At 36.9% G+C, this 26311-nt stretch overlaps 1 protein-coding gene across 1 annotated transcript in view; it reads right to left on the reverse strand.

The window, feature by feature from the left end:
- GPR158 (G protein-coupled receptor 158) overlaps positions 1–26311 on the reverse strand; it is a 328019-nt gene that overhangs the window by 84597 nt on the left and 217111 nt on the right. Inside the window, exon 5 of the mRNA XM_036839951.1 lies at positions 23498–23566. Coding sequence (XP_036695846.1) covers positions 23498–23566 — 69 coding nt within the window. The remainder of the gene's footprint in view (positions 1–23497; positions 23567–26311) is intronic.

Raw genomic sequence — 26311 nt, forward strand, 5'->3', positions numbered from 1 at the left:
TGTCTCCTTCTTACGGAACCTAAACTCCATGACGGCAGGGACCATTTCTCCCTTCTTTACCATGTTATTCACCTTGCTTATTAGCACACAGCATAGAGTATTTGCTTAATAAATATTTGCGGAGGGGTGAAAGAATGAAAAAAATTAATGAATACCTGGAACAGAAGCTTGCTCCTTAACGGCCCTGTATTCTGAATATTTTATGTATAGCTGACCCTTGAACAACACGGGTTTGAACTGCATGGATCCATTTATACTTGGATTTTTTTCAGTAGTAAATACTACAGTACTACAGGATCCGCGATTGGTTGAATCCACAGATATGGAACCATGAATACGGAGGACCCTGGTACAGAGGGGAATCACATGGGGATTTTTCAACTGCACTGACAGTCGGGTGCCCCTAAACTCTGGCATTGTTCAAGGGTCAACTGTGTATTTTTTCTAATCTGTCTACAAGCTGATACTAAAATATCTCTCTGATAATACCACCTCTTGTTGCAAAAACATGGTTAAAACTTCCCTTTCATAAAATTGCAAGTTCTAAGATGTTCTACTGACTGTTAATAGTTTATGTTAGGCTTACGTTAATAAAAACTTCATGTTTTTCTTCCTCATAACCCTCCCCCCATACCTACCTTGTGATCAAATGCATTTGTAAATGCTGGCTTAAGCCTCTAAATACCAATATGCATTTTAAGTCACTAGGAAGGCATATACACTTAGCATGCAACACTTCCCAAGTTTATTTAACCATATAACACTTTATTCCAACGGCATTCCCTTTGAATACACAATACACAAGTAACTACAAAATCATCCCATATACCTTCTTATAAATAAAGAAAGCCCTCAAAAGTCATCTATATTATCAACTCTGACTAAACAATCTAAAGCTGCCCAAACTGTCACAAAAAATATGTTTTCACAGCTGTGAGACTCAAATTATTAGTTATGTTATAGACGATTAATTCACTAGTCTAAATAGTTAACGTTGCTTGAATAATTTCCCAATATAGATGCTGAAAATCTGTGACAGATGAGGTCCCTAAGAAATCCAGCTGCCTGCATTAGACACTGCAGGAGCATCTATCAGACCTGCTCTTCCACTCTGTGTTTATCCACCTAACAAGTCTAGTGAGTTTCCTGAGTCAATGATGGGCTACCTGCTCTGTCTCCAGATGTTCTCCTGAGAGGTTAAAAAAAATAGCCCCCTACCCAAACTACCCTTCAGAGTGCATTCAGTCAGTGAACCCTTTAAAAAAAAAACAATTCTTTCAGAAAATACCCTAAGACTATATTCTTGTAGGAGTGACATTTACAAAGAGCAGCAAGGGGCTTATCTGGGTGGCAGAGAGATGAACTTGGCTAGAATAGAATGGCACTGGGTTATATAAAAGGAAGAGGGACTGAGTGAGTAACACTGAAGTCAGACCAGAGGGGACAAAGGCAGAGCACAGGGCTCTCGCTGCAACTGTATTTAAGGAGGCCCCACTGTAGGGGGCCTCTCAAAGTCCAGCTCTTCAGTGAGGCCTCAGCAAAGGCATCTGTGATTCAACAATGAACACACCCCAAACTTCTCTCTTTGTAAAAGAGCTGCATGTCAATACTTTTTAAAAAATATACTAGGAAATACGGTTTTCTCTTAAGTTGCAATTCTGTACGTGCAGGTTTTTGTACTCACCGTCATCTCACTCTTTTTAAGTGCTCATTTTGCTCAAAACGATAAATCATTTTCAAATGTTAAAAATAAAAACAGAAAGGGAAATCTAGGAAAACAAGTCTTCTAAACACAAATTTACCATATTGGATAACGAGTATTGTTAGTATCGAAATAGAAAAAGCTCATTTTTGATTGATTGGACAGGTTGAATTGTCTGTATCATTCATTACAAGGCCAGTAAGAGAAGTGCAGTATGATTAATTTCATTTTCACTCTTTCATGTGAAATGTCTCAGTTTATTGTTCTCATCTCTTCTTTGCACTGAATGTTCAAAGAGCCTTGGCCATGTGCAGATAAAGCCTAATCCAAAAGTCTGTAATGTTTTGGATTAGAGCATTAGGAAAGAGCTTAAGAGTCCAAATACGAAACCATTTTTCTTTTCAAGGTAATATTTAATCTAAGAGTAAAGGATGAAAAAGGAGAGGACTAGAAAGAATAACTCTTTCATTACCTACAACACACTCACAGGAGACAATGAGCAACACGTTTTAACAGTCATATGTCCTAAACCACATGTGACAGAATAAACAGTGCCACTGAAGAAGCTAGAGGTGGTGGACTGAAGTCTGTAAGCAAGGGACAGTGTTTTATAGAAGAAATTCACCACCATCTCTTCTGTTTGAAGTGTTTTTGATTCAAGGATGTGCTTCATAGCATTAACTGTAATGATAAATACGGGAAACCACATGAATGTCTAAAGTGTGGGGATCTGTTAAATGCATTTTGGTCCATTCACATAATGGTAAGCTAAACAGTTATTAAACAGAATGTTTTTCAGTGATAGGAAGAAAAAATATACATTTAGGAAGACAAGGTAATAATGAAATTGTCAACACATTATCCTTGTTGTAGAATTATGCGTAATTTTCATCATCTTTATACTTATCTTCAATTCCTAACTTTTCTAAAAATAAACATTTTTGCAATAAAAACTTTCAAATTACATTTAAAATTTAGAGAATAAATCTGAGTACTTTTAGGGATGTAAGGAGAATCTAGGTGGGCTATATAGTGAGTGATAAATGACAATTTATCTCAACAATTTTGAGAAGTATATTATTTATTTGGAGATAGTTATTAGTCAATGTTCAATGAGGCTAAGCTGCAGAAACAAACTCGGAAATCCCAATGACTTAAAAAAGGCTATATCTCACTCTTACAAAGTCCAATTTGTCTCAGGCAGTCCTCCTCCATCTTACAGCCACCCCGTGTAGGAAACAAGTCCTCAAAAGTGTCACAGCAGAGAGAAAGACAGAGGAGACACACCGGCTCAATCCATTTTACAAATCATTATGAAATTTTACAATTTCACTGTCCAATCTACTCATGTGGCTCTCACACTTACTGCAAAGGAGAATGGGAAACATAAAGAAACACACGGATATTTGGTGTACGATAAAGTCTCTGCTACAGGGGTTTATAGAGACACTAATTACAAATAATTGAGTCATGATAATTTTTGACACACACACACGGCATACATCATACATATCCATATTGAAAATATACCCTGAATCTCACAAAGCTCAATTCTTCATGCTTTCCTTCGGTTTCCAAAGTCTCTAAAATGAACAGATATCTATTTTCTTTTCCAAATTGGTGAACATTTAGGGCACCCGCCACAAATTTTCACTAGAAACATCCTTAAACATGTCTACTTATAAACAATTGTGAGTCTTTATCTAAAGTATATGTTTATAAATAGTATTTTGGGGTTGTACATCATATATAATTTTATGTATACATATGCAAAAATGTATATATTTTTAAAATCTGTATAAATGCTGACAATTTGCATTCTAAAGTGCCTGTGCATAGAAATACAGCAAGTGAGAATTTTGGTTGTGGTTTCCACATATCCCCACAGCGGATGGATGTGACATTGGTATCTCCACTTCCATTTGCATGTCCTTAACTGCCCTTGAGGTTGGGCATCGCTTTACATATATATTGCCCAATTGGGTTCCCTCTTCTATAAATTTTCTTTTGATTTACTTTACCTTGTCTCTATGTATTTCTTCACACAGAAGTTCTGAACTTTGATGATAAAAATCTGCCTTTATGGTTTTTGCTTTTTGTGTACTAGTCAAGAAATCTTTTCAAGGTCACCAAGATAGTCTTTTATATTTTCTCCTAACAGCCTAATTTTTAAAATTTTTTCATATTTATATCTCCAATTTATCTGGATATTCTGTGTGTGTGTGTGTGTGTGTGTGTGTGTGTGTGTTGTGTGAGGTAAAGATCTGATTTTATTTTCTCCGCACAGAAGTCCTTGTCTCAACAGCATTCACTGAAGACTCTTTCCTTTCTCCACTACTTTTAAGTGTCGGCTTCTTTGCATATAGAAGTGAGGTAGGGGCAGGTGATGAAAGAAGGTGATTGAAGGGAGCAGTTTAAGGAGGTCTCCCCCGGGGAACGTGAAGTTTAAGTTGAGGCCTGAAGGATAATGAAAAGTTATACAGGTGAAGAGGGCAGGGCGCAGGTGGAGGTGAGGAGTAGGGAGTGACCGAAGATGGATCATTATTCAAAGAGGCATTCCAGCCTGAAACCCTTGTATTCTTTGAAAATGCTGTACCTCATCAGTGCTCCATAATGTCTATGAATTCACTTTGTAAATGGCTTCTCAAAATATGTCCTCTTAATATTTTAAAAATTCCTACCATCACTCTATACAGTAATGAACCTTATCACTGCTATCTACTTAGTGACTGAAGAAAATTTAGAAGTGTGGAATGTTAACAGAAATACAGGCAAAGGCTAAATATATACTATGATAACCACCACTTGCTAAAAGTTGGTCCCAACCCTAATCCAGATAAAATTTCCAGAGTTTTAAATGAGAAGCTTCCTTAAACAAACTTCTTTAGCAGCTCTTCCAATGTGAGGTATCTCTAATTCCTAGATAGGCAGAAATTTCAGTAGGTATTTATCTTGCTTTATTTTAGAAAAATCACTTGGAAGAAAAATTTTGTTTCGTTTCACTATTTTTCCTTATAACTAGGATATCAGGCCAACAAAAGTTCCTGTCTTCTTTTCTCCTTTGACTTCAAAGAAACTCTAAGCATTCTGTTATACACTGAAGTTAGCAATTTGTGGCAATATTATCTTTCTTAAAAAAAAACAAAAAACAAAAAAACCTCATAGCAAAGGGAATAAAGCTTAGAGTAAAACTACTGTTTTTCCCCTCAGATTTAGCTCACTATACTTACTGTGCCTACACTATAGCTTAAAATAACTTCCAAAGGTTTTTAAGCCATTGAAATCAGTGCACCCTAAAAGGAAGTGAGCTGTCAAAAGAAAAACCCGTATGAGAAAACCCATCTTAGGTGAGTCCCTCTTTAGTAGTTATCTAACAGCTCCATAGATTAAATAAGGACTTTCTTTCCTGTCTGAATCACATCTATTATACAATTACCTTCTTTCCAGGCATGTGAAAGAAACAAGAAGAGCTATATAAAGATTACAATTAGTAAAGACAGGCAGTCTCCCACCAGCTTTCCACAATGCACAATGAAGTCTGCATTGTGAGTTACATAATCAGTACCTCAGCAACCTTAGTTCTCTTGCCAAAAGTCATGGCTAGGCAGAGTCAGAGACAGGACTTCTCTTACTTAATTTTTTTTAATAAAGATAATATATACATATGCATTAAAGAAATGCAGAAAATATAAATCAGCAACTAAAAGAAGATAAAAACCACATGCACAGCAGAGATGAGATCTCACAATGGGCATAATTTCCTTCTCCCAGTTTCTCAGTTGAGCACATGGCTACCTAGGTAGAAGCCCATTTCCCAGACTTCTTTGAAGCTAAGGGTGACCATGTCCTTAAATTCTGACTAATTACATTAAATGGAAGAGAGGTACAGTATTCCCTCTCCAGTCCCCATTCTTCCTGCCTGCTTCCTTGGAAAAGATGTAATGATTGGAAGGGACAGAGGGAATAAATCACCCAAGATCCCTGTAACTGTGAAATGCAATTTAGCTTTGAACTAGTCACTTCCATACTTCTTTTTATGGCAGAAAGAAACTTTAGCTTTCTAAAGCTTCTATTCTTATGTTCCGTGGTACTTGCAGCTAAACCTGACCCTGACACCTATCTAATCCTAACGGCACTATATTTTTTGCTACCTACCTTTTGAGTTTTTATATATTCACAAGTATGCACTACCTCTTTAAATTCTTATTTTCAATTTGGTTTGTTTATTTCACATTGGGAACTCATGTAGCGTATGGGAGACTTCCAAGTTTTAATTAATTGAAATACAGTTTTATTCTTTTGAGTTGGAGTTTTAACTAGGTGTCAGAAGAAGGATGTTTTTCCTTTTTATTGTCAAAACTTTCAGCCAAATCAAACACTGTACTGAAAGCCAGGCGGTAACTTACTCTGTATGAATAACATGGGTCGGGTGAGACTGTGAAAAATGAGAAAACACAGGCAGTTTCCTAGTCAGGATCCCTGTGCAAGTCCAACAGATGGCTGGCACTGAGGGAGTATCGGCCCAGTATTTACAATCAAGGAGGAAGACGGCCTTTTAATACGAACTTCGCTAATTTTCAAATGATGTTGGAAGGGAATTATGGAAAAATAAATTAATCCCTATGCAGGAAAGCAAACTTATGTGAAGGGCAAATTCATAGTAAAGGCACTATAAAACAAATTTATTGTCTGGGACGCTGATTACAATTAAAATCAGGCTTTGGAAAAACTATAAATAATAAATAAAATCAGGCTTTGGCTATTAGAGTGTCTCAAAGACTTGGGGTAGCTCTGGTTGAATTGAGTTGGAATTTGGATTTTTGATAATTGTTGTGGTAGGTAGAACAGCACCCAAATATATCTATACCTTAATCCCAGGAATTTGTGAATATGGGATGTCTTTGTCTCCATTTAAAAGAGCATAAAACAAAGGATTGCTAAAACACCAGAAGGTACTAGCCTAACATGAAACATTAATGACACATTCACTTCATTTGCTATATGAAATTTCTCCCTTTTTGAAGGTAGGTATGAATAAAAAATTCACATTTATCTGAAGACAAAATCAACTGGAAAACTAAAAGAATACCTTTTTTTTCATTTTACTTTCCTAGAAATTCATATTTATTGTATTTTACCAAAGAATTTGACTATGACAGATTGGAATAAACAAAACAAAACAAGCAAGTAAAAACCAACAATTCCTTCACCGCACACAGTTTGAAAAGCACTACTGTAGGCCGAAGGTTTTCAAAGTGTGGTTCAAGGAGCAGGACCCGCAGAATCAGCATCCCTTGGGAACTGATTTGCAATGCAAATTCTCTGACTTGACCCCAGATTTACTGAATCAGAAACTCAGGGGCGGGGCCCACCAATGGGGATTTAACAGGTCTCAGGTGATTCTTATGCTTGTGAAGTTGGAGACCCACTGCTTTAGGATATGTTACTTTGTTAACTAACACTTACACATTTCATAATATGTGTCAGGCACTATTCTAAGCATTCTGCATGCACAGAATCATCCAAAGATACTTTTATTATCCCTGTTTTACAGATGAGGCAATGGAGGTCCAGAGAGATTGAATGGCTATCCTAAGGTCACACAGCTAGTGTGTCAGTTACAGTGGCTCCTCACTCCATGCTCTTAACCATTACCCAGTAAAGCCTAAGACTGATCACGTAAGTAAATACCAAGAAATAAGGTGTTCACTAGCTAGTGTATTAAGCTTTTCAGGAAACAACTGCTTTAACACAATTTAATCATGTGTCTCTAGAAAGTTAAGGAACAATTTTATTAGCATGTCAACCACGGACACATACTTGGTAATACGGTCTGTCAGAGCCTTTCATATCATATTATAGGGCAGTAACGTTTTTGTCATGTCAAAGCTCTGCACTGTTGGCTCATTTAATTTCTTGTTTACAGGCAATTAGAAAAATATTTATTGGATTCATACTATATGCCAGGCACTATGCTACACACTGGGGGGGGTGGTGCAAAGATGTATTAGACATAAGATAACACACATAAAGCACCTAGGATGTGTAATGTGGTATAGAGGATGGAAAACCACACAATAAATGTCAGCGCTCATTATCATCAAGCTGATCCTTCTGCTGTTGCTTAAAATAGTGAAACACAGGAACTCAACTATAAACCCAAATAGAATACAGTAATATTGTGGCAAAGAAATGAGAGTCATGATACTTTGTTGTTCTATGATACTCATACTTTCATGCTAAATGCATTAACAGTATTAATAAGAGAGAGAATCTCCTTCCTCCCTTTCTTTTCTCTTTCGTCCTCCTCCCTGAAGTTCAGCACTCTGAATGCAGGACTCCATTTCTTAATGTTTGCGCAATGTCATCATAAGGCTCTTTCTAGAACTGAATCATGAATTCATTTTTCTCAAATACAAAGGGACAGAAATAAAATATACTTTCCTAAGGAAGAACTGAAAATATGCCTAGTGATAAATAAATATGCCACTTGCTAGAAGCTAAGATTTCCAAGATGAAAATAATGCCATTTAAACATTACCTAAAAACTGCACAGTTTGCCAATGTTCAGCATCCAACTTTCACCTTCAATGTTCTATTTATCAATAAATAGAGTAGGACAGAGGAAGGTGAAATAAAATGGCAAAAGGTTGACCAAGTGAAGGGAAAAAGATTCTAGCACTACTCAATTTTTTCAAGAGCTGCCAAAAAGCCTAGGTTATTAAGTGCTTAATCCATTTTTGCAGCTTAAATTTTTTAATTAAAATTATATCTGAGTTCACGTGACAGATAATTCAGTTTTAGTCCTGAAGATCTGTACTATCTGTCCACATAGATTACAAGAACTAGACAATTGTCAAATTTTCAATTTACTTTATGATAGCAGAAATAGCTTAAGTAACTGAATAGCTGATACAATGACAGCCCTGAAGAGTACACGGATCCAAACACATCTGAATCTGAATTGAGTAGGACTTGACAGGCAGTACTATCATCTGGAGTCACTGTTCTATCAGAGACAGTCATTTTGCCATGGAATGTACACTGTCTGGAGGGCAGACATGAAGCCAGATCGCTGTATACTGTGGAATAGTTATCACAAAGTCTGGGAAGTCACTACCAATTATTTAGAATTTTGTAGTTTACTTATCAGGGCTCCCAACTTCAACTGCACTGAGATACTACCTGACTCTAGTGTGAAGTCCTGAACAATAGGAAAATGAGAGAAATAGCCAAAACGGTCACATTCTCAGAGATGTCCCAAGTTCTCATTTTTGCCCTGACCACTGACTTCCATGTGATATTTATGGAAGAGAAGGCCTGGTACCTCCTTCCTTCCAATCACAATGAATGAAATGGATTTGTTCTGACCTAAGTTCAACCCCTCCACTTACTCACTGGATCCCATATGCTTTGGTTAAGGGCTTCCCTAACGACAATATTCACTTCTCTTCTGCACCATTATTTTCCATCTCTATGGGGCCATCTATAGCCATGAAAACATGTTGTACTATTTCTCATTAAAAATAGTCTCAGTTGCTCTACATCTTCCTCTAGTATGCAGATACTCTACTTCCTTACACTGCACAACCTGCAGAAAAAACAGTTTCTACTTGCTGTCTCTATGTCACCTCATCCCGTCCCTCTTTGGAATCATACTAGGCTTTTATCATCCACCACCACACCAAAACTGGTCTTGTCAACACCACCTCAACATCACCAAATTCAGTAGGGATTCTCGTTCCCGATCTTACAAGACCAATCAGCAGCATCTGAAGGAACTGACCACTCTCTCTTCTTTTTCTTGAAATGAAATGTGTACATTCAATTGATCCTTCTCCTACTTCCCTGCTAGGTCATTCCCAGTCTCTTCTGCTGAATCTTCTTCATCTCCAGACCTCTAACCAATAGAGCATCTCAGGATATATATGTAATTATACATATAATTATATATATAAATACAATAAATACCCATACCCATTTACCCACCCACTCAGTTTAATATTACTATTACCTTGAAGTTCCCTTTATTCCCCTCTTCCTCTGTGATCTCAACCTCTTCACTTACCTCTCCCAGGTAACCATCATCCTGGATTTTGCATTTGTCATTCTCCTGCTTTCTTATGGTTTACCTCATATGCTCATGTCACACACACACATGCACGCGCGACTTCACTCTATATAAATGGAATAATACTTCTGCAATGTTACAGGATTTTTATTATGTATACTTAAGACAAGTATTACGGGACTTACATTATTAATTACAAATATTTTAATAGGCGTAATGTATAAAAGGGTATACTAAAATCAAGGAAGATGGGGAAACACTCGGTTTTAAATGCATTCTTTTACTGCAGATCTCAAAGCCTTTAATAAATAATGTTCACTATGACTTCTCAGATAGGAGCATTGGTCATGTGTACTTGACCTCTTCTTTTTTAGAGCATCTTTTACTTCAGAACATCTGATGAGATGCTATGATTTACATCAAAAGGTGAAATGGGCAGTTGTTTGGAGAGAATCCCGTGTAAGCAGCAAAGCCTCTCATCCCTCCTCACAGAGAACAAGAGCACTTGTATGGGGGCTGCGGTGAAGTCACATCCAGACCCCAATAGCACAACTGACTGTGTGAAGTGGACAAGATCATGGAGCAGACGAGTATTTTTTCCCATTTCTGTAAGCATGATGAAAAGTAGATGCTGGTTGCAGAAATGAACGTGTGAAGAATATAGAAAGTCGAAGTGGAATTGAAAGTAATGTTTGGATTAGGATGTCATCTGAACATGTCTATACTTGAATTAATCATATTATCTCCAAAGCTTAGAGGAGACATTCAAAATAAATCTCAATTTGGAAAACTCAACGATAAACAAATCATGGAGACTACAGACATCTAATCATAAATGACATCTCCCTTAGATAATTTAAGTATTTATGAAGGTCCACCAATAGTGATTAAATTTTCCTCATATTATAGAAAGTATAACACGAAGTGATATTCATATACCATATTCACAGCTTTTAGATAAATGTATAATTAAAATAAATGTGTAAGGCGACACACTTGTCTGATATATTCTAGGAGAGTAATCTGTTCTTTCTCCTAAAAGTTCATATTGACCTCATTTAAATGGTAAGTCCAAATTCTTCCTTCAGTCACACTTATACTAGGATCTGTATATTGTGAGATGGGGTTTTTATTACTATGATTCCATGTTAGTATTATTTCTTTATATTTTCCCTCTTTTGCTATTTTGTTTAAGCGACATATCTACTTTATTGAATTGTGACTCTTTAGTGACATTCTGTAGTCCCTGACATTCAAGGTGTGATTTGCTTTGTCAAAATGTCATCTTCTTGTCATTTTTAAAAGAATACTTACTACCATTTTAAATAGTGTTTTTAAGTCTTCTACAATTTTTTCCCCGGAAACTAACTTGGAAGAGGAAACTATTTTTCAGGACACTTTGCTAATTCTGACTCTAACAACTTTTATTCTGCTTGTAGCTATTTTCCTAATTATCTCTCAGACCTAAGTGTCTTCATAGCTTCTTATGTCAACTGTTCACAACTGAGACCCCAGAGATAAACTTGGACATCACAGTAGTGGCAGTCAGCTAATACAATTGTCTGACAATTCTGAGAACGTTTCCCACAGACTAAAGTTCTCTAAAACCACATGTTCACATATAACACCTAAAACCTAAAGTATAAATTTGTTAGCCATTTATTCACTGAAAATAACTTACCAAACTTCAGAAATAGCTAATTACTTATGTGTCTTGGGCCTGCACGGGAAAATTCAAGTGTATTTCTGTAAGCACAGGAGAAATAGTAACCACTGAAAAAGAGACAGAGTTTCTGCCATGTTTTTCCCATGGGTAAAGACATTAATCCACAAACTCTGGCAAGGGAATTAGAAATGAACTGATACTTTACCCCTTCCATAATTTTTTACTGAAGAGCTAAAACAGGCTAGCTATGACATTGCTACAGAGGTACAATTTCTTATCTTTCAACTCAAACCATCTGACTGTCAAATTCTCTGTCACTGCCAGAGCCGGCACCTCTCATCTGTTCCTCTGAAGGCATTCTCAGGATAATTTATTATGTCCCTAGTCTACTGCCAAATTGTGACATCCCTGCCTCCACATCATCGCTGAATCTGTCTCCATTTGGTCCCATTAGAAATTCTCTGCAACTGGGGTGGTTTATTCTCACTTTAATGTCATAATTTTTTATTTAACTTCTTCTCGTTTATTCCAAAATAATAAGTTCCTTAACTTCCTTTCATGGAAGAGTTGACATCTAAGCAAAGATTTAAAGAAGATGCAGGAGTTCGCCACAGAGACATGTGGGTTAAGAGTGCTCCAGGAAGAGGAGACAGCCAATGCCAAGGCTGTAGGGTGGGTGCACGCCAGGCCTGCTCATGGAAGAGCAGTGAGGCCAGTATTGTTGCGGCAGAGTGAGAGAGGTGGAGTGCACTACAGTACGAGGTCCAAGAGGTAAAGAGGAGCCCGGTCATGAAAGACTTTGTGGGCAAGAAGTAAAGACTCTTTATTATTGGTCTACATTCCCTTCCACCTCCCCATAGGGAAATCAGAGATAAAGACAGCGATCTAGAAGCAGAGAGACACAAAGATAAAGACAGAGGTAAACAGCTATACGTTCATATACATGTATGTGCATATGTGTAATGGCTTTAGTTAGAATTATATTGAAATTCAACACATTTTTAATGTGCTGTGATGGAAATAGATGCAACAGACATGGTCCTGCTCTTGAAAGATTTATAATTAAAAATATGATTATAACTAAAAAAGTAAAAAATAACATTTAAAAGGTATGAAAATCCATCATTAATAATACACAGAAAGAGCTGTACTACATATGTTAATCAATAAAGAATGTCTGAAAAATATTCATTCATTCAAAAAATATTTGTTGACCACCCACTATGCTCCAGGCATTATTCCAGGTGCTGAAATACAGGAGTGGACTTAAATTCTAGTGGAGGGAGACAGAAAATTTAAAAAAATATATATATATGTAAGAAATAAAGATAATAAAACTTACATATAAAGTGATAAATTCTATGCAAAAAACATTACCAGTGTGAAAGTGACCAGAAGTACTATGAGGCACAAGGCAGTCTGCAGTTTAAAGCAGGGTCTCAACAGGGTGAACTTCACCGAGAAGACATTTCAGCAAAGCTGTGAAGGAAGTGAGGAAGTTGTCACATAGATAACGAGGAAGAAGTGTGTTCCAGGCAAAGGGAATAGCTGGTGTAGGTCAGTAAGATGGGAGTGTGCCTGGCCTGTCTGAGAACAAGGAAGAGCCCAGTGCTTACTCTGCTTCCAGAGGAAGAGGAAGAGATAGGTGGGCAGATTATGTAGGCTTTTAAGTTTTTAAGTTTCATGCTGAATGAAACGGGGAGCCATTGCGGGGTTCTGAGCAGGAGTAGCTGACTTAGGTTTAAAAAGAAATTTCTGGCTGCTGTGTTGAGAACAGACTACAGGAGGACAAGAGTGGAGAGCTGGGAGGCTAGTTAGAAGGTCATTGCAATAATTTAATGCTCAACGATGGTGCCTCAGACCAGGGTGCTAACAGTGGAAGCAGTATGAAATGGTTGGGTCTGGATATGTTTTTAGGGTAGAACCAACAGGATTATTTCATGATGAACTTGATACAGGATGTAAGAGATAAAGGGAAGTCAAGGATAAACCCAAGGAGGTTTTTGTCTTGAGCAACTGGAAGGATGGAGTTGCTACCAACTGGAAGGGGCATTATGCTAGTAGAACAGGTCTGGTGGTGGTGATGAAATAAGGAATTAAGTGTTGGATGTATTAAGTTTGTGATGTCTACCAGACATCCAAGTAGAGATGTTGAATAGGTAGGTGCACATACACGTCTGGAATTCAGGAAAGAGATTTAGGCTGGAGATATAAATTTATTTGTTTTTGGCATGCGGAGAGTATATTAAGCTATGAGGATAGATGAGAATCACTAAGGGAGAAAAGAGAAGCCCCAAGAGTTAAAGTTGCACCAAAATGAAGAAATACACGTAGAGTTGTTACATTCCTAATCCAGAGCTCAGTCAGGAAGCACTGAGCTCAGTCAGGAAGCAATCTGTTCATTGGAGAATGAATCTTAGGGCACAGGGGGCCAAAGGAGAACTGGGGAATTTTCCTGTAGAAACACCACACCATCCCAGATTGGAGAGAGATTTGGAGACAAGCCATCCCCGTTGGTGGACCTAAGCAGCACACTAGCCAAGGAAAAGAGCCAGAGCCAAAGTGGGGTGAAAGAAGAAGGTGCAGCCCCAGATGATAACACAGACTAACCACGGGGCTTTGTGTGGTCTCAAAATGAAGAGGCAGCTTCACTCAACCTGTTCCTCCTGCTGCTCTCCACCTAATTCTTTATAAAATAGCTGGAAAAAACCTGCTTCATTCAAAAATGAAAAGCAGCAAATCAAAACCGCAATGAGCTACCACTTCATACCCATTAAAATGACTATTAAAAATAAACAAGAGAAAATAAGAAGTGTGATGTGGAGAAACTGGAACATTCGTGCATTGCTGGTGGGAATGTAAATTGCTATAGCCACTTTGGAAGATGGTTTGGCAGTTCCTCAAAAGTAAACAGAAAATGAGCACAGGATCCAGCAATTTTGCTCCTATACCCAACAAACTGAAAGCAGGGACTCAGATACTTGTACACCAATATTCATAGCAGCTTATGTGTAATGGCAAAACAGTGGAAACAACCCAAATGTCCACCAACTGACAAATGGTAAACAAAATGTGGTATATACATACAGTGGAATATTATTCAGCTATAAAAAGAAATGAAATTATGACACATGCCATAACCTGGATGAACCCTGAACACATTACGCTTAGTTAAATAAGCCAGGCACAAAAAGACAAATAGTGCTATGATGCTACTCATGTGAAGCACCAAGAATAGGCAAATTCATAGAGACAGAAAGTGGAAAAGAGTTTACCAAGGGCTGGGGGTGAAGAAGGAATGAGAAGTTATTATTTAATGGATACAGTTTTAATTTGGGATGATGAAAAAGTTATAGAAATAGATAGTGATGATTGTACAACATTGTGAATGAACTTAATGTTACTGAAATGTACATTTAAAAATTATTAAAATGGTAAGTTTATGTGTATTTTACCACAATAAAAAAGAATTATCCCAATGAAAAAGAAATAAAAATCAGAAAGGAAACAGCATAGACTCTGTTTAAATACTGAATGGAAAAGGCAGACGAAGAATGGATAACAGAAGTGACATTACACAAGAAAACTGATGAAAGTTCAAATAAATAATTCTCATAGCCTCAAAAAAATTACAGGAAACATTTTCTCTGATAAAGAAGCTCAAAGAAAAAGAGACTAGAGATCAAAGAAGAGAAAAGGAAAACAGAAAGAGATAAAATCACTCCAAAAAATGCCAGGGAAGGGGGAAATATAAAAATGAAAATTAAATTAAATTAAAAACTTAAGAGAGGTTAAAGGAATACTGGAATCAACTCAAGCAGAACAAACACAATTGAGAATAGTGTGAAGATCATGGAATCTTGTGGGAAAACCACAAAACAAAACAGAAAAGGACAAAGATAAACTAATGACTAGAAACATAGATACAGAAGGAAAAGAAAATCCAATGTATACATAATTCAAGTTCCTGAAGAAGAAACAAAAAATTAAAGATATAATTTAAAACCATTCCAAGAATTAAAGTGGCCTTACATCTATATACTGAAAAGAAACACCATGATCCAAGAAAAAAAAATAACACGATGATAAATTTCAAGGTAACTCCTAGTTTGATCATTTAATTGCAAGACTAAAGAATGACTTATTGGCATCAAGGCAGAAATATCAAGTCATCCATTGGAGGGAGAAATCAGGCTATTTCAAGATCTGGAAATAGTCAGAAAAAAGACACAAATTCTGAGCAATAGGAAGTGTGTCTTGAATTTTTTATAACCAGGGAATTTATTCTTCATGTTTAAGGACAATGGGTGGAGATTCTCAAGCATGTAAGAACTCAAGAACTACAGAACTCATTACTCCTGCAGGAAAACCAAGGGACAAATCAAAATAAAGAACTGAGGATTGAAGAAGTCAGGTTACAAAGATTAGTGGAAGACATTAAATATAGACCTAAGGTTGAACAACTATGTGAATTATAGTTTCAAAATTGCAAATTATAAACATTAACAATTCAAAAATTATTAACTAACAAAACTCAAAGAGTGGGAGGATGGGGCAAAACAAACTGAGTTCATTTTCTTAGCTATCAGCTGAATTCAAGTGATACTATCTAAAGTTGAAACATACAGCTAAGAAAAAAAAATTAACCCAACTTTTAAAACATTTCATAATATTTTTTAACTTTAGAAAGATCTTTTAGAATCAATAATCCTTGTTGTGAAGATTCATTTATCTAAACATTGGTAGTAACTTGTTTCACCTCAGTTTTTTAAATTAAAATAATAAAGATTACAATTAAAATTTTTGTTAAAAAAACCTCAGAGTAATCTTATCTGTATCTCAATTTCCACCATCCAACCATTTTCTATTTCAATTTATATACGTGCATATACAGATGTCTAAAATGATCAAATGCATACAATGATTATTTCTGGATAATAACAACTTTTTGTTATCTTTTACCTTTTCCTTGTATTTTTCCATTTTGTCCTAGTTTGTAAACAACAAATTATTATATTTCACAAAAACAACAAAGTATTTTTAAGAGGCATATAGTCGAATCGGTATTTATTTTAGTAAAGATGAAAACTGCTGTTTTTCACTGACAAACTAAGGGTCCAGTTCTCAACTCCTTAAGGCTCGGTTTATTAAAACTCATTCAGCTAAAAGAAGATTATTAGTTACTTCCTGACACATCGCTGACCCAAGACTCTTCACCAAATACCCTAGAATACTCACGCTGGATAGCCTCCGTGCCTTTGCCTGTAGACAACCATTCCCCCTACCCATCAGATCAGACTTCTGTCTGGAGGCTGGTACGGGAGAGGAGCACAGGAACGAGGGGAGAAGTGGAACTGCACAGAACCCCAGGGCATTTACATCCATTCCTTCTATTCCTCTAAACTACACTAGAGAAGAGAACAAAGTGACTTGGCGTCACATGCTTCCAACTCCCCTGAAGAGGTGGTCTAGTTCTCTGACATCTTTAGATTGCAATACTTTAGCCAATATTCCTGAAATCCTCTAGCTGTTTGTGGATTAAGAGTCTTCTATCCCCACACTCCTTGAGCTATCTCGGCATGAAACAGCCATCCCCACGTTATTGTCTTCTCTGACAGTGTTGCTGTGCTCATGAGTCGTAACTTTCCCTCCGATTTCCTTTTTCTCTTTTGCTCTGGTACCAAGCCAAATGGATCTAAATGGCACTGAGTAAGATGTAGTCTAGATCAGTTTAAAGGATAGAATCTTAAGTCTTAAGGATAGAATCTTAGAGTTGAGGAGAAATCTCCTTACAAAATCTCCTAGGTAACTGAGGTTTGAGAAACATTGGCCTAGTTGTAACACTGGCCTAGTTGTAAAACCGGGAACTTTCTGCCCTACGTTTGTCACAGTGGAAGTGAATCTGTCTCAGAACTGAATTGCTACCATGTCCCCCTAAAAAGGACCAGAGCTCCTTGGAGAAAAGGCTGATTCCAGGGCTGGGGTAGGGAAAGTACTTTCTGTTGCACTAGAAAGGAGGGAAATGCTCAAAGAATGGCAAAATCATATCCAAAGAAGGCAGGAGCCAGCTTGAAGGGACTCTCACTGGCCAATTCTGGGTTAATTTGAGCATCAAAATAAAAAATAAGAGTAACGGATTAAAAACTTGGCCACTTCAACTATATTCTCATGGTCTGATTCTCACCCTCCCTCCCCACTTTCAACTCTCTCTCCTTTATTTCCTGCCCTTTAAGCTCTATGCGTGGAAGCAACATGCTTCCATTTTTTTCTCTGCTTCTGGAGGCTGCACATGCTCTACACTGGAGTAAAAACGTCCAAGTTTTAGTTGTAGGCTTTGGGGTGACCATAGAGAAAGCAGTCTCTTAACTGAGTGAGGTTCTGTGGCACTGAAACTAACCTGACATGGTCTAATGGGACTGTTTATTAAGTTTGAGAGACAAAATTTCTATTTTTGTAGGTAAAACAACTGAATATCAGAAACTTCACGTGGCTCAACAGCATGGTCCATCCGAGCTCACAGGAGTTTTACATCAAACTCCTTAGTGCCAAACCTCAAGCTATTTCAGATTGGTTCCCTGTTTTATCCTCTGTGCCTTTTATTTCCTTGGAGGCCTAATGAGGAAAGGTGACTGATGAAGGGGTAGAACACGAGCCTCCCTGATGACGCAGTTTAATGCCATCTGCATCTCACATCCATCCCCTCCATCAGAAGTACTGTCCTAGGGTGAAGAGAGTGCTGGACCAGGAAACCACAGACTTGAGTCTAGTACTGACTTTCTCATCACCTCGCTGAGGAAAGTTGGAGGAGCTGCAATTTCTCTCAGCCTCTCTTCCTTCATTTGCAAAACAGAGGTTGAATCAAGACTAAGTTATGTCTGATGTCCCCTCCAGTACTAATATTTTGCAGCTCTTTTTTAAATAAGACTTGGGGTGGGCTGGGGTGGGGGGAACAACCTGAAAATAAGTACCATATTTATACATGTATTGGTGTGCTGTATAGAAAGGCACATCCATCAATCAAATAGATAACGAAGATTAAAGGGAAAAAATTTACTTTATTAGCTGAAACAGGTGGTTTGGTCAAGCCAGAAATAAACTTCTAGACTCCATATTACTTAATATGTTTTACTAATCCATAATATGTCATTTTATGTGATTTACAAGAAAACTATACTCTAGTTGATTTTTTTAAAGCTCTTTTTTTCTTTCTTTTATAAATTGTATGAAAGTTTTTTTAGGTGATTATGAGGACTAATCGTTTGTTCACAAATGTGTGGACTTCATATCATGAGTATCTTTTGAGAATCTGTAAGAAAATTTTTAAAAGCTTCAGTTCTCTGCTACCCAATTATAACAATGCTAAATTTAGTCAGATTTTGGTTTGTCCTTATCTAGACAATGATGATAATCTCTAATTTGGACTTTCCAATATAAGCATTGTTATGAAATCGTCTGTAGTCTAAGATTGCTTGGAAAAGGCAAAAATAACCTTAATTCTTGCAAATCTGTACAACAATATGTGGCATAAAAAGAAGAAAAGGCTCACTGCATAACAACTCAGTAGAACAGTGAATCTCCTCAAAGCGTCCTTCCATGGAGTTACCCAGCCCGAAAAACAATTCTACTTTACTCAAGAACACTGTTTAAAAAAACTGCAACCCCAAGTAAAAATTTTATGAGCAATTCTGGTACAGGCTACCCAAGGAACAGAGAAAGTAGTAAGATATTAATATTTAACAGATAAATATAGGTCACATTTACACCATCAAATAATTAGATCATTTGGCTATATTAGGTTTACTTAATCACCTTTATCACTTATTATAGAGGTCCCCCTTATAGCAAAAACTCTAGCCCAAAGTCATAAACTTCACTCTGCAACACCCAAGGAAGCCAATAAGCTCTGGTCTAACGACCAAGTTATTCTTCTTGTCAAGAATGCTCTATGCACATACACCCATGTGCATAAACATTCCCTATGTAGCCAAAGATTTTATTATCAATTTCTGAGACATCATCTTCCATTCTCTCACCTAAAATAAAATTACTTCCCTTTCCATACTCAATCAATAGTATATTTTAATGTCTTTTCTCCTCCTGTATCTTATGCTACATCCAAATCTTCATTAAATAATTTGGCCCTTTCTGCCATCAGAGCATGAACACTAACTTATTTAAAAACCAAGGTATGCGGCATGAAATTGAGAGCTACACGTTAATATTTCAACAGTTGCAGAAAGAATTTGTGCTATGCAAGATGAACTAGACAGCTAGTTAAACATGAAGTCAACATGATGAGGCATCCTAATGTTCCTGTTGGACAGGATTGGTTTGGTAAGTCTTCTGTTCTGTTTTTTTCCTCCCGGGCACAATAGGATTGTCAAGCAGAAGTGTTGTCTTTTATTCTTCTTAAATTTCCATTTCTCTTTCCTCTTTTTCTTTGTACTTGATATCATCACAAGTATAGGTCCATTAGGTGGCTTTCAAGATTGGATCCCAGTCAATGAAAGGGTCTCTAATAACTGCTTTGAACATTTAGCAGCCTAACATTTACTATTCTTTCAAACGTCCTTCTTTTCTAGAATACTTCTTCTGTTTAAGAGGCTTTAAAATTCTATAGCTTTTAGGCCATGCTCCTTATTATGGCCACTTGATTTGAATAAGTAAAAAATAAACCCAAATTTGCTAACACCTACAAATAACATTAAAAAGTGTTTTAATGCCTAGCTGTAGGCACTAAATAAAGTAGTATGAATAGGACTATCATTCTTGGTCTTCCACAATCAAGCAGATTCTTTGGAGGCTATTTCAATAGGACAACAGCCACTAGTTTAGGGTACAGTTCTAAATGCATCCAAATATAACCTCATTCATTCATTCACTGCATATTTACTGTGCTTCAACTATGGTGACAGGTACTGGGCTAAGTGCTGCAGGTACAATAGTGAGCCACACAGAAACAGGCCATTGCTCTCACTGAACTAGAGTCTGTGTGGGAGAGTGACACTAATCAAATAATTGCACTTTTGAATGTACACTTAGAGATAGGTGTGGTTAAGAAAGGGATTCCATGAGAAGTTATTATAAGGAATTTGACTTAGTTTGCGGTCAAGGAAAGCTTTCCTGAAAAAGTGATATTTAAGTAGAAATCTAAAGGATGACTAGTTGTTAATAGGCAGAAGAACTGGTGAGATGGGAATGGGGGGAAAGAAGAGAGGAGGATTCTTCAAAACTGAAGGAAAAGCATGCAAAAAGGTCCTATGAGAAGAGGCACATTAGTTTCCTGTTGCTGCTGTAATATAGCACAAATTTAGTGGCTTAAAATAGCACAGATTTATTATCTTACAGTTCTGGAAGTAAGAAGTCCAAGATGGGTCTTATGGAACTAAAATCAAGGGGAGAGTCTGTTCCCTCGCCATTTCCAGCTCCTAGAGGTGCCTGCATTCCTTGGCTTGTGGCCCCTTCCTCCATCTTCAAAGCCAGCAGTAGCCAGTCCAATATTTTTCATGATGCTGTCTCTTTGAGACTCTCTTTTCTGTTTCTCTTTTTCACTTAGGAAACTTGGGCCATTCAGATAATCCAGAATAATCTCCTTATTTTGAAGTCCTTAATTTAATCACATCTGCCAAGTTCCCTTTTCCATATAAGGTAACGTATTCACAGGTTCCAGGAATTAGGACTGTGGACATCTCTGGGGAGCCATTATTATACCTACCATGAGAGAGATCCTGTTTCATTTAAAAACTGAAAGAGGGTCAGGGCAGGTAGACGCAGAAAGTGAGGAGAAAAGTAGTATTGGATGAGGCTGGGGGAAGGGGTGGGGTAAGGACCACACTTACGTAACATCATAAACCATGTCAAGGGTTTTGATCTTTATTCGAAGAACACTGAGAAGCTATAGAAGTGGTGAGAGGTTATATTTGATATTTTAAAATACCCCTCTGGCTACTGGGTAGAAAATATATTTTAAAATAGCAGAGGTTCAGGAAAAAGATGATGGCACAGCAAGAACAGATATTCGATTATTAAGATTATTACTCAGATTACTGAAGTCATTTCAGGCTTTCACTTTGTAACTCGGTGATTCTATGACTTTGGTTAAATACCTGCCTGGTAGTTCAACCAGGAAGATTAAATGTTACAATGTACAACATGCCATTTATACAGGAACAGTACCAGGCATGATAAACAGTCTTTGTATTATTATATTGCTTCTATTATTAATTACTGTGTATAACTCTATGCTAGTAAATTAGAAAACTTAAGTAATATGGATAATTGTATGGAAAAATAAAAATGATTATACCTAAATACATTTCTATCTTAAGGAGAAATATAAAATGTAATTCAAGAAGTAGGAAACCTGGATAGATTAAGAACGCTTGTAAACAGTGAGTCAGGAAAGATGATCAGAAAATGAGGTAATGCAGAGGCAGGATCCAAATCATGTCAGGCCTTGAAGGCCATCCTAAGGATTTTGGCTTTTACTGTAAGTAAAATGAGAAACCTTTTCTGAGTTTTGAGGAGAGGAATGCCATGGTCTAACTTTGGCATTCAAACTGGTTGATATTTTGAAGACAGACAGATCGTAGCAGGTAAGCATGGAGGAATAGAGGCCAGGAAGAGAATGTGGCAATAACTCAGAAGACGGTGACTGTGGTTTAGGCTAGGGCAGTAACAGTGAACTGGTGGGGAGTGGCTGGATCTTTGCTATGTTTTGAATGGTTTTCTGATGGATGTGAGAGAAAGAGAGTTGTCAAGGATGACTCCCAGGTGTTGGGCCTGAGGAACCAGAAGGATGCAGTTGCCGTCAATGGAGATAGAGAGACGGGTTGACTTTGGGAGGTCAGTATCTCAGTTAGGAACACGACAGGGAGTTCTACTGGACCTTCCAATGGAGTTGTCAGGTAAGCAGTTGAAAGTGAGTTTGGAGCTTGGGGGAAAGGTCTAGGCTGGAGATATAAACTTAGGAGTCATTGTCAATTCAACAACATTTAAAGCTTCTGAGGCTAGACGAGATCCCAAGGGAGAATGTAGACTAAGAAAAGCTACAAGGACTAGTCCTGAGACACTCAAGTAGTAAAAAGTGGGAAAGAAGATTAAGAATCAGCAAAGAAGGCTGAAACGGAGCAGTTAGTGAGGTAAGGGGAAAACCAAAAACAATTTGGTGCCCTGGAAGGCCTACCTTTTCCTTCTCTAACATCTATTCATCTTTCAGATCTTGGTCAAGTGATATTTTATTCCCCAGACTTGGTCAGGTGTCTCTCCTAAATGCCTCCCAGCATCCTGCTCTTCTACTCTTCCTAACTTTTGTCACATTATATTATAATTACCTGTACTTCCTCATCTCCTCGTCTAAGCTGTAACCTTCTTGAGAAGAGAAAGCAAGTTTCTCTCACTTACAGAGTACTCTCAGATTAGCAAAGTGCTTAACACACAAGAACTGCTGAATACAAGTGGTTGAATTGAATTAGTAGAATCAATACTTATCTTCTGGTTACAGATATGTAACTAGTGTGATAGGAAGGTCTGTTATGATTATCCACGCCACTAGTACCACACACACACTTATTCTGCTTATTTGTCTACGTAACCATTTGGAAATTTTCAGCATTAACTACTTGGTGTGTCTCATGGTTCTGATTCAGGTAGAGGGGGAAGAAGAAGGAAAGCAGTGTTGATATGTATATACCAAGCATGCCTTTCATATGTGAGCTCACTTAAGCAGTTAACACTTCTCACAAATTTGGGAAGAAAAGAATAATTAGCTCCATTTTACGAGAGGAAACCAAGGTTAGTTTAGAAATGTTAATCAACTTGTCTAAGGTCACCCAATAGGTAAGAGCCAGGATTTAAATATCTGTAAAGCCCTTGTTTATATATCTACCATATATCTACATCTACATTGTATACAATATAGATATAAGTATACAAACTTGCATACAGATATAGAAATATATATAAGCATATATACATATAGTGTATAGTATATAGTATACGTATATAGCAAAATAAAATGGCTATTTTTAAAATGCAATTATAAAAATATGTTACTTACCGGAAAGTAGAGAAGCAGAGACCCAAAAAGGATTGTTTCCAACAGGATAAGGCCCGATGCCCTGATGCTCTAAAAACAACAACAAAAATAAAAATGTCAACGTTAACTGACATTTCCAGGCATGGAAGAATTTAAGCTCTTGTGACAACGTCTCAAGCAGAACAACATTCTTTGGTGGGGGGAAATAACCAGAAATTGGCTTGTATTTCAGACCGGTGGACTTAACTGCAACATGCAATAAGACTGACTATAAAGGTGGTGGTAGACTTAATGATACTGCCAGTGGCTTCATGGAATTTTGTTGTCTAAAATTTAAATCACTGAACTGAGAACACTACTTAGAAGATCCTTCCAATCTAAGAAATTCACAGACACAGAAAGTCTTGCCTGTATTGCTGAAACATCAGCCACAAATGCATTTCTTTTTTTTTCCAAAAGGATATTCTTTTAATTTGATTTTTTAATTGAAGTGTAGGTGATTTACAATATTGTTAGTTTCAGGTGTACAGCAAAGTGATTCAGTTACATATATTTTCAGATTTTCCATTACAGGTTATTACAAGATAGTAACTATAGTTCCCTGTTACATAGTAAATCCTGGTTGCTTATCTATTTTATGTATAGTAGTATGTACCTGTTAACTCCATACTCCTAATTTATCTCTCCCCCTCCTCCCTTTCTCCCTTTGGTAACCATAAGTTTGTTTTCTATCTGTGAGTCTGTTTTGTATATAGATTCATTTGTATTATTTTTTAGATTCCACATATAAGTAATATCATATATTTGTCTTTCTATGACTTACACCACTTAGTATGATATTCTCTAGGTCCATCCATGTTGCTGCAAATGGCAACATTTCATTCTTTTTTATGGTCGAGTAATATTCCATTGTATATATACTACATCTTCTTAAACCAATTGTCTGTTGACGGGCACTTGGGTTGTTTCCATGTCTTGGCTATTGTAAATAGCGCTCCTATAAACATTGGGGTGCATATATCTTTTTGAATTAGTTTCTTTTCTGGATACACGCCCAGGAGTGGGATTGCTGGATCACGTGGTAGCTCTATGTTTAGTTTAAGGAACCTCGATACTGTTTTCCATAGTGGCTGCATCAATTTATACTCCCACCAACAGTGTAGGAAGATTCCCTTTTCTCCACACCCTCTCCAGCATTTGTTCCTTGTAGACTTTCTGATGATGGCCATTCTGACTAGTGTGAGGTGAGACTTCCACAAATGCATTTCTGAATGCTATCCCTAAGCCATTTCACAAATACCTGAGCAATGGTTTCAGTGGATGAAACAAAAATACGTACAAGGTCTTAGCATCTCAGTGGTACATCTTGCATCATGTCAAAACATCGTTCCCAAAACTCAGTAACAGAGCTTCACTATTTAAATAACATAAATCACATTTAAAAACAGAGGTATCTCACCTTATGAAATGCCTAAATTATTAACTCAAAATTCAAAAGAATAAGTTGATTTTCAAATAAGCTTCCTGATTATTTAAAGTTTGCTAAGCATAAATATATTCAATAATCTTAAGATATTTTGTTAGACTCAAAATAGCATTCTCTTCCCAAAGCAAAATGCTTAGAGCTGTGACAAGAAATGAAAGACCAAACTATCAATCTTATTTAGAATAATAAATTTTGCTTTGATGAGTTCAAATATCAATATAGAGTAAACATATCGGTTAAGAATACAAAGACAAAAACAGGTCGTTCTAGAACACCCGTGTTTTCACTCAATGCAATGTAAAATGTATACACAAATTATACCTGGTGTAAATATGGTATCTTAACAGGGAAATACTTTTAAGTAGTTCAATTAATTTTGCAACCACAAAAAGACAGTGAAATGCTAAACCACAAGTCCATTACATTAAAAAGAAAAAAAGTGTCAGATAACTGGACAGCCAAGGAAAGAAAATTCTAATTCCTCTTGAAAACACTGGGAGGACATTGCTAGACACAGAGGAATACTTTGTGGAATCCCTCAAAACAACTCAGGATCTTCATTAATCTAAGAATTTGGGAACAGAGAAACAAGTTTAGTCAGTGAACAGACTTGATTATTCGAGTGGCTTCTCCCTTTTGGTCATTATTTTAGCTAGCAGATGCTCTTAGTGAAAAGAAAACTTCTATCAGCAAGACTTTAAATGGGTTTTGGCTGGCAGAATTTCCAACACGGCAAATTACATTCATACCTAATTATGAATACTCCATAGTTTAGTTTTTAAACTTTCTCCAAAATGACACTAATTTAGAGTGAGTCTAAAATATAATGCAAGACTGCCTATAAAAAAAGTCTATGCAATATTGTTTGAAAACAAGGGATATAAAAAGAAGCTGCAAGGCTTAATGGAAAAGACAGACTTTGCAGTTAACGTCATCTCAGTTTGAATTATGAAGCAACCACTTTAGTTAGGTGACCTTGAACTTCAATGGCCTCACCTGTAAAATGGGTATCCTCATCTTTGCCTTATTAAATCCGACATCTTTGATAAAATATAAAGTATATTAAAATGGCTGGCATCTTGCCTGATACGTAATAAGTAGGTATGCATTCCTTAAGGTAGAAAACAGCAGCAGGATCATGAATTTGAAAAACACAGAGGTATATGTAAGTAGCAGTGAACATTTTTTTAAAGTCTGGGATCCAAAATGACCCCAGAGGAGCAACAGCCTGGTGGAAGGGAACACAGAAGTTCTTTGTTTAGGGCCACTGGGCTCTTAGCTGTGTTACAACCATCACTACCACATAAAAACAGTTGTAGTGGTGCATGCTGTTACATACTCTCAGAGCA

This window comes from Balaenoptera musculus, chromosome 2 (assembly GCF_009873245.2).
Source record: "Balaenoptera musculus isolate JJ_BM4_2016_0621 chromosome 2, mBalMus1.pri.v3, whole genome shotgun sequence".
Lineage (NCBI taxonomy): Eukaryota > Metazoa > Chordata > Mammalia > Artiodactyla > Balaenopteridae > Balaenoptera > Balaenoptera musculus.